At 35.1% G+C, this 10,285-nt stretch overlaps 1 protein-coding gene across 2 annotated transcripts in view; it reads right to left on the reverse strand.

The window, feature by feature from the left end:
* LOC106884336 (voltage-dependent T-type calcium channel subunit alpha-1I) overlaps nt 1–10,285 on the reverse strand; it is an 894,587-nt gene that overhangs the window by 511,144 nt on the left and 373,158 nt on the right. For both annotated transcript variants that reach the window (XM_052968893.1, XM_052968892.1), the window contains one exon: nt 1,554–2,412. In XM_052968893.1, the coding sequence (XP_052824853.1) occupies nt 1,554–2,412 (859 nt within the window). The remainder of the gene's footprint in view (nt 1–1,553; nt 2,413–10,285) is intronic.

Genomic DNA, 10,285 nt, shown 5'->3' on the forward strand with positions numbered 1-10,285 from the left:
ACACACACACACACACACACACACACACACACACACACACATATTTATTTTATGTGTAATTAAGCCTATGTTCGGTCATAGGGTGACAAATGGTTTTGCATCTACAAAGGGCTTAGCCCCATGGACGGCTTGGCAGACTCTATAGCCAAAGACAAATGTAACTCTTCATCCCTGGGAGGCAGGAATCCATTATGGTCAGTTGGTTAGTAAGTCACCAAGGCATAACCACTCTGGGTTAGCAAAGATGGGTTATCTCCCTTCGACCAGTTGATATGGGCCAAAGGAAGGGGAACAAGGAGATTTAACCTTGGGTTGATTTTAGTTTGTAGGATCTTTTTGGGTCTAATTAGGGAATGGGGAATCCCATGCTTGCAGCAGGTAGTGTCTGAAATGGATAACTACCAAACTTAAAATAAGTACTAGGGTCGATCTGATTGACCCTAGCCCCATTCAAGGTACTGCATGAACCAGCATGGCTACAGTTCAATGACTGAATCAAGTTAAAGAACAAAGAATAAAAGAATATTAAGGTGCTTTAGAGATGACAGGATGATATTTCTTCTTAGATGAACTAAAACCAAGATAATCGCAACACTTAAAAAGTCCAGAAAAAGGTGGGTGGGTGAAATAATTCACAATTTCTTAAAATCTTTAGAGGTTTAATAAAAACTTACAAAGAGGTCTAATAAAAACTTACAAAGCAGAATCTGAGAAAACTTGGGGTGACCTGCATTGACAAAAATTACTCAGTGAATGAAGTTAAACCTTTAGTGTTTAATCCAGCCATGTCTGGCTGAAATATTCTATCTGTTTTATGTTGAAACTGACCAGATCCAACTTCACAAGATAATGTGTGATTAATTCAAAACTTTTTTATCCTTGTATGTTGGATATATGATTTAACAAAGCAAGGGGAAAGAAACTATTTACATCATGCACTACTATTACTATTACACACAGAGTCAACTCTCTCATTCATGGCTCACAGTGAACTGCTTACCAGCCTGAACTGTCAGTCACTCACAGTTCTTTATTTTATAACAATGAGTCAGTCCACCTTTTAGTCACTTGGTGGGTGATCGGAATCCTTCCTCAACAGAAACAATATGAACAAATAAGGAATATATTTGAGAAAGAAACCTAAATGTTAAAGGGTTAATGAGTTTGTTTTGATAAGTTTATATGTCATAAGGAGAAGAAAGATTTGACTTTTCTGGATTGGCTATTCATCTAAGAGAAAAAAAATTTTATTTGAAAAAAAAGAGATTTATTTTTCATTTCCAGATGAAGATTTTCTCAGAAAGTATCAAATCTCTGTTATTCTCATAGCAAACAAATTTATCCACACTTATGAATATTTATATAAACAGCTGAATGCAAAGTGTAAGGTTATATATTGCAAGATTAGTCGGGCAAAATTTAAACCATGCAGCGAGTTACCTTTTCCAGATACTTTCAAGATTTAACTGTTTACAGAATAATTAAAACAAATTAATGGTGATAAGCGAGATAAATCTTTATATTAGAATTTTAGTATGATGAAAAACACTTACCTTGTTCGCTTACAGATTGGGATTTAACATCAAGATCTGATGTTAGTGCATTAGGAGGTGCTAAGGCTGTATTTTTACTGCCAGGTACAGTTAAAACTTCAGGTAACCAAGGTACATTTCGGCTACTTCTTTGACTCATTCCACTGTTGAATGATGCTGCTCGGCTAACCGTTACACACGGACCTGCAGATGAAATCATGTGCAAATAATTTGATGTGGATGCAGGTTTGTAAGGTTGGCCTGAGGTCAGATCACTTGGTTGACCAAGACTGGACCCTGCTGCAGACTGGCAACCACTACAGATAATTCCAGATGGGTTTGGCACTAAAGACTCAGATGAAGGGTTCAAACTGCTGTTGTTGCTACTTGGTAATGTCAAAAAATTGGGCCTACGTGGTGATGAGACAGGGTCTACATCAGATACTTCTGGGCTTGCTCTGGGTGCCTGAGCACTGTTGTCTGTGTGTAACTGCTGGTTGTCCAGATTAGCAATAAGGCAAGAGTGAATGTGATGGCGATAGTGAGGGCGATGGAGGTACATAGTTGGTTGCATCCCTTTCTTTTTCATTTTTTTTCGTTGCAAAGATATTGCTTTTTCGGGGTTAATCTTCCTCTGACGTTTACCCCGAGAATCAAAATATCGTTTCATAATCTTCCGTTTCGTTCGTCTCCATAAGTGTGCAATGTATTTGAGAATTTCGGCATAACAACTTCCAGGTTCGGAATTACTCGCTAATGTACTTGATGATTGGAAACGTTTTCTCTCTTGCAACATTCTCTCAGTTTCACGCTTTTTCGTTTCAGAAAATTGTGTTGCTATGACAACTAAGCATAAATTTATCATAAAAAAAGAACCAATCTGAAAGAAAAAAAAATGTAAATGATTAAAACCTAAAAAAAATTTTCAAATTTCAATCAAAAATTAACGTTTGTTAGATTTGTTTTATTTTAAATAATTTCTACTAAGAACCTTTCCTTTTATAGTTTATTTTTAGAACCCAATTTTTAAAGTTTACTTTTTAATATTCTTTATTTTTCATTGAAGAAGGGTTAGTAACACTTAAATTCCTGGATGAAGAGGTTTAAGTAGGATTAATATAGCTAATGTTATTTTTGAACTACAAGAACTATATATGCAACCAGAGTTTAGCATAATTTTTGTCTGTTTTATCATCATCTTCTTTGCTGATGCCAGTCATTTGACCATGAAGTAAAACTATAACATTTATTTTTGCCTTCAGGCATAATGCCAGAGTTTTTCACACAGTTTAAACTAATACTATCCAATGAAACTGTGATTAGTCAAACATTATTTCCTAGAACATTGTATTATCCCATGCTATATTAAATTTACATCTATAATCATACAACACAATTTAAAAAGTCCCAAATTTTCCCCAAAGAAATCAACAACAAAAGAATGTTGTAACCTAAGGTTCTCATTCTGACATGTCACAGTTTTCTTTTTCACATTGTTTATCATGTCTCAAGCTTCTATGTTAATCCTTAACATCTGTAATTAGTTTAAAGCCTTGAGCTGGCAGAATTGTTACTGTTTAGTGGCATTTTTCTGGCTCTTCACATTCTCATTTCAAATGCTGTCCAGAACTTTGACTTTCATCTGTTTGAGGTCAATAAAATAAATACCAGTCAAGTATTGGGGTCAATGTGATTGACTTGCCCCTCTCCTCAAAGTTGCAGGCCTAATAACAAAGTTAAAAAGGATTATCTGTAATCAGTTTTAATTTCCTACACTAATGAACATATCTTAAATATCATTAGAATTAATCTCTTATTTGTGTAAGTCATTCGACTGTGGCCATGCTGGGGCACTGCCTTGAAAAGTTTTATTCGGACAACTTGACCCCCCCAGTAATACTTATTCTTTTTAAAGTTTGGTACTTGTACTATAGGTCTATTTTGCCAAACCACTGAGCTACAGGAACATAAACAAACCAACACAAGTTGTCATACAGTGGTGGGGTCAGATGCAAACACGCGCGCGCACGCGCACACACACACACACACACACACACCACATATATATGAGAAAAACACTGAGACATAGTTGAAAATGCACCAAAATATTTTTTTATATGATGATCTTAATTACATAGAATGAAATATAAAAAAAGTGGTGGCAACATCAAAATCTATGAAAATAGTGCCATAAAACTCTAGTTCCTCGTTTCAGAAAGTATTTTGTTATTTGTGTATTCCTCTCAACTCAATTTTGTTTAATATGTTACATTGCTTTTATTTTGTACTTGAAGCCATAAATGTTTTGAAAGCACATGGCTTCATCAAAATTACCATCAGTTATTTATTACATCTGTTACATGTGAAGGCACGTGGCTTAGTGATTAGGTTGTTGCACAGCCTAATCACTTGGCCACGATTGCTAGATCATAGGTTCGATTCCCAGACTGCGTGGTGTGTTGTGTTCTTAAGAAAAACACTTCATTTCACGTTGCTCCACTCCCCCTTTTGATTAGTGGGGAATGTTGGCTTGATCACCTAGCCAGTGGGGTGGTCAAAGGTTAAAACAATGCAAAGTGCATTGTGGCCAGTGATGTGTAACAACACCTGATAGCCTGGTCAGTCACATGATCATGCGATATATATGTTACCTGTGATTATTATGGACAAATTGTACTTTTCTTGTGAAAATAAGGAACAAATGAACCAAAATAAAAATAATTTTCAAATGCAGATGAAAAGAAATGAAACAAGCTTTAAAAAAACCTATACTATTTAAAAATAAACAATGGCCTTGGATAAATTAGTCACAAACAAAACATTACTGACCAATTTCATAGTATAAGCTTGGTATGAAAGTTAAGTGACACTGGTTTTTAGCAATAGTATCCTCTCAAAAGGTTAGCTCAGAACAGACAGAAGGACCATCACATTCTGCTAGCATCCAAAATAAATACAAATTTAAAAGAGAAAATTAGACCAAATAATACTATATTTATCCAAGCACTATAAATATGATGCATGGACTGGGGGGAGGGGATGAAGTGAAGAAAGATATAAATGCAAACACACAAGTGTATGGAAACTTGCTATAAAGAATATCGAAATATCAAAAATTAGAATAGAAAAAAATTTGTAGAAATGATACATGAATACACAATGAGAAAACAAATGAAATTGATTATGCATGTTTTACCACAAACCAATGACAGCATCACAACAGAACCAGCTGTTTTACAAACTTTCACTCATACAATATATGAGACCCCAAAATAGTGAAAATACCTATCATACAAAAAAACAATGTAGTGTAGTAAGCCAAAACAGACATTAAAAAAGCTAAAATCCAAAATGATGATGGTGACTATAGATATTTCCTATGCAAGTGTTCAGTTAAATACATGGCTACAAGAAAAGTATACTACTTATTCAACACATAACACACAACAATAAAGTAAACAAAGTTAACATAGAGGAGAACCTATCAGGAACATTATAGAAGATAGAAGAGAATTTAATTAAATTGATTAACAGGTATCAATGTAAACGCCTGCCCAAACAATACATATTAAGTAGCTCTATGAAAGAATTAATAAATGTAACATTGCACTTCAAGAAATTCTGCTGATGGAAACAAACTACACAAATACTAACAGACTGAATGAGCAGTTCTATCCAGTAGCAGTGATAATATTGAGGGGAAATTGGACTTGTTCTGAATAGAGTGAGACTCTCAATCAAATCCTCTTCCCCCAAAATAATAAGAAAATATGCTATACAGCATTAAGTAAAAGAAAAGAATGAAAGAAAGGGCCTGCTTTAGCGAAATGGAAAACAAGGGATCCAAAAATAATAAAAGGGTAATAGCAACACATAAATAAATCATATCAGCTTAAGCAAGCAGAATTAGAAACATGAACACTTCTAGAAACATGGACACTTCTAGAAACATGAACACTTCTAGGAGAACAATGTATTTGAATCAAACACAAAAAGATTTTACAAGAACATTTTTCAAAATGAAAATACTGGGAAGGAATATGGAACAAAAACACTCAGCATAAAAAAAGCCTGATGTATTAGAAATGAAGAGAAAAATATATTGGTAAATAATAATATTGCAAGCATGTCCCACTGTTACCAGTAAGTAATTCACCAACACATTAAGAACTACCAATAACTGAAAACCTCTGAGATAGACAAGCCCCCACCCCTTTCTGGCTGGGGCACCTGATAAGTACCCATAGCTTTATAGAGACAGCATTCAATAAACTTGTAAGCAGACTGAAAGAATCTTACACCTATATAGCTACTGAAAGTTAAAACATTAATTCTTCAAAACAAAATACTAGAGACACTCAAGGCTTGAAAAGCAGTGACATATTCTTTTGTACTCTAGGCACAAGGCCCAAAATTAGATCAATCCCAGCACACAACTGGTACTTAATTTATCAACCCTGAAAGGATGGAAGGCAAAGTCGACCTTGGCGGAATTTGAACTCAGAACTTAAAGACAGACGAAATACCACTAAGCATTTCACCTGACATGCTAACGTTTCTGTTAGTTCACCACCTTAAAGCAGTGACGTATTACAAGAGAGGCAGACAGGATGCTAGAAAGATATGTATGTCTGCAAAGAGCAGCTACTGGTGAACTAAGCTACTACAGAACACTGCAAAAATAAGAAAACAAACCTTAGCATTGCCTGAATCACTTTCTTGGATATAATTTATCCTTTACATGTTTCATTCGTTGGGCTGTGGACATGCTGGAGCACTGCCTTGAAGCGTTTTAATCAAGTAGATCGACCCCAGTACTTGTATTTTTTAAAAGTCTGGTACTTATTCTATTGGTCTCTATTTTGCTAAGCACTAAGTTATGGGGATGTGAACTGATCAGCACCAGTTGTCAAGTGGTGTGGGAAACAAACACAAGCACAAAAACACACATATATACACAATGGGCTTCCAGACAGTTTCCATCGACCAAATTCACTCACAAGGTATTGGTTGACCCAGGACCATAACTGAAGACACATGCCCAAATTGTTACACACTGATACTGAACCCATAACTACATGACAAGCTTCTTCACTATACAGTCATGCTTGCACCTATGCCAAGAAATAAAGCACACCCAAGAGACAGTATTCATTATATGTCAAAATGGAAAACTATATAACTACAAGGCAGAAAGAAGGTAACTAAAATCAGCCCTGTATCTATAAGAAGAGAAATATTCCAAAGAGACTCATTATTCCTTCTAGTCTTTTGCAAATCTCTGGCTCCATTAACAAATCTGTTGAATGAAACCATCTCTGGCTATAGACACTATGAGCGAACTATAAACATATCCCTTCTATATGGATGACTTCAAAATATTTACAAGAAATGATATCCAGTTGGGAATCTAGTAAAAACTGTTCATAAATTCAGTGAAGACATAAAAGTAAGAGATTATACAAATGTGTCAAAGCTACAATAAGAAGCAAATTAACTGAATGTGAGAACATTAAGTTAGAAATAGATACCAAAATCAAAGAATTAAACTAGAATTATACATAAAAGTATTTGGGAATAGATGAAACAAAATAAAACATACAAAAATGAAGGAGAAAAATTAGAATAGAATATTGTTGAAGAGTCAAACTTGTATAGAAAATTGAACTCAATGGTAACCATGTCAGTTATAAATTATAACTTAAATAATGTAAACCAGAAATTAAATTGAGTGAATAGCTTAAACAGAGAAATCAGTAAACTACCAATAGTATTCTGATACAGATTGACTATATCTGCCTGCACACAAAGAGAGTGGGATATTATTTGAATAGAAAACTATGACAAAATAACAACAGTGAATGGAGAAAAAAATTTTGTAGTAAACAAAGGGAAAACAAATAGTGTAATAGGGAAACTTGAATAAAAATATTTCTATCTATACAAGGAAACAGAGTACAATATGTAAACTAACTACACTAAAGACAAGATTTAGATAAGTAGAAAGAAAACAAATTATTAAAAAAAAACAAAGCAAAAACAAACAGAGGGCAAAATCAAAATGGTATTTGAAAATATACTGAAGAATAAGTGGTGAGAAAAGCCACTCCATGGGCAATACCCATCAAAACTGGTAAGAACAATAGACCAAGTAAGCTAACACTAGCTCTGAGCTAAAAAGAGAAACAGAAGGTCTGATCTTAGTTGTAGAAGAGCAGTGCTTAACAACAACCAACTATACTACAAAAATAAAATAATGAAAAAGATGCTAAAATCAAATGCAGGTTATGCAACCAATACAATGAGACAATTGACCCCATCATTTCCAGCTACCCAGTCCTTGCCAAGTCAAATATATTCATAGACAAGATTGAATTGGCAGCTGGGCAACATGCCAATATTTCATATCCAAATATAAACCAAAAACAATACATGACAACAACATGTCCATTATCATCTGGAACATGCATTTCATTACTGCCTTATAGATCAAAGCAAGCTATTCAGGTAGTTAAAGACTTGAACAAAAATGTTTGTGTTCAGATAGACATCTTGAACTTTTCTGACAAAAGCATTGCCTAAAAAGAGGTGGAGATCTTGAAATAAGTACAAAGATCTTGACATAAGTAGAATGTGGGGGATGGAATTAAAATCATTACCAATGATTTTAATTTATCTCCTTAAGCACTTGAGGAGATAAAAATAAATGAGTTGTACAAAAAATTTCAGACTATACCAGGGTTCATTTCATTACACACAGTCAAAAAGATAACCTTATTACGTGTGGGCCTCATTTTATATAAGGTACTTTAAATTCAGTTGTACAACTCGGATAATACAATCGCCACTCAATGAAATAAAACCTGTACAATACATACTCTTTCTCATCAATACACAATACAAACACCAACATAACCTCACCCAACAATACAATGTCAATAATTCATACAAATCCAACAGTGAAACACATAACACCAGTCACACAGAACATATGAAACAACAATCCACAACCGTCAAAACACAACTTGCCTTGTATATATTCAATAAAGTAGATATTAAAATAACACCAGAAATAAGACACTCCATAATGCAGATCTGCATACCCACCCCAAAAATGGCAATATTTGGACCTTTTTTACATTGGCAATAATACTCTCTGGTTTAAGGTGGTGAACTGGCAGAATTGTTACCACACTGGGCAAAATGTTTAGTGGCATTTCATTCATCCTTTTGGGGTTGATGAAATAAGTACCCAGTTGAGTGCTGCGGTCGACGATATCATCTTATCTCCTCTCCCAAAATTTCAGGCCTTGTGCCTAAATTTGAAATCATTATTACTCCCTGGCTCACTGATTGGAAATACCTCAAGTCTGCTACCAGTTATTGTAGACAGTTGTTACATCCATAGCAAACATGTCTAGGGAAGACCACAGTCATAGTGATTTGCTTCTTCTCTGGCTCATTTAGTAGGCTTTTTGGGGTGTTTTTTTTGACCAATTAGTTGACTTGTGTATTTGGTTATTTTGGCTTTTATTTGTTTTGGCACTGCCAAACCTATCCACCTTTTTGGTAGTGGTGGGTCAAATCACTTACTCCGATCTATTCATCTTTGTTGGTTGCACCGTTAGGCCATTTTGAACACTTTCTGGTCATCCTTGGTATCTTCCTTATTTGAGGGATTGGGGAAAGGGTTGCTATGCCTGTAGATTTAGGTGCTTCTTCTTATTTTTGGTCTCAGCAAGAATTCTTCATGGTGTATTTCTTTATATTCTGTTTAGTCCACTCTGTCTTTATTTATAATTATAGTAGAAGTTATTGTGTTGTTACTGGAGTTGCTGCTGAGACTGCTGTTCATGTTGCGATTAAAGCAATCAGGATGTTTGTAGCAGCAGAGGAGAGGTGGCACTCTGCCTTATCTTCTCCACATATTGAGGTGGTCTGTTTTAACACAAACGTATCACTTAAGTTCTGCTGAGGTAACTGGAGTCCTATTATTTGACTGATACTTCTACTATTTCCATCACACTAGCCAGGTCCTGTGAGGCAGCAAATTGGGGAAATTGACTTCATTCACCCAACAGATCACATACAGTATGATTGTATTGAAATCTTGGGACATGCATGTGGTTGTGACCATTGATTGTTGTTTCCTGCTTACTGTTGCAGTTCCACCATCCAAAGTGTACAAGACAGATTCTTTATTTTACTGATTCTGGAAGGATGACTAAGTCACTCTAAGAATTTGAGTTTAGAAAGTAAAGAGCCAGGAGAATGTTGCTTACCATTTTTCTGATGCTGTAATAATTCTGCTAATTTGTAGCCTAAGTTTGCCAAATATTGGCTTCAAAATTTGGCACAAGTCCAGCAATATCATGGAGGGTTTAAGTCAATTACTTCAACCCCACTGTTCAACTGGTGCTCATTTTATCACCCTCAGCAGAATTTTAACTCAGAACATAAAGAGAGATGAAATGCTGCTAAGCATTTGCCAACTTACCACCTTAATAATATTAATAATAATGATAATAAAAAGTATAAAAGATGGGCTACAACAAATATTCTGCTCAATACCACAGATTTGCTTGTCAGTTGTTTGACCTTAACCAGTTGAGCATGTCCCTTAGTGGCTGACGATATGTGCATCTCTGATCACGAGCAGAAGTAGTGGGGGAGCATCATAGCCATGTGTTGAGAGGAATTCTTTGGGGTTTGAATAATTCACCTTTGGAAACATGGGTGTTTTGCTCAACATC

This window comes from Octopus bimaculoides, chromosome 6 (genome assembly GCF_001194135.2).
Source record: "Octopus bimaculoides isolate UCB-OBI-ISO-001 chromosome 6, ASM119413v2, whole genome shotgun sequence".
Taxonomy (NCBI): domain Eukaryota; kingdom Metazoa; phylum Mollusca; class Cephalopoda; order Octopoda; family Octopodidae; genus Octopus; species Octopus bimaculoides.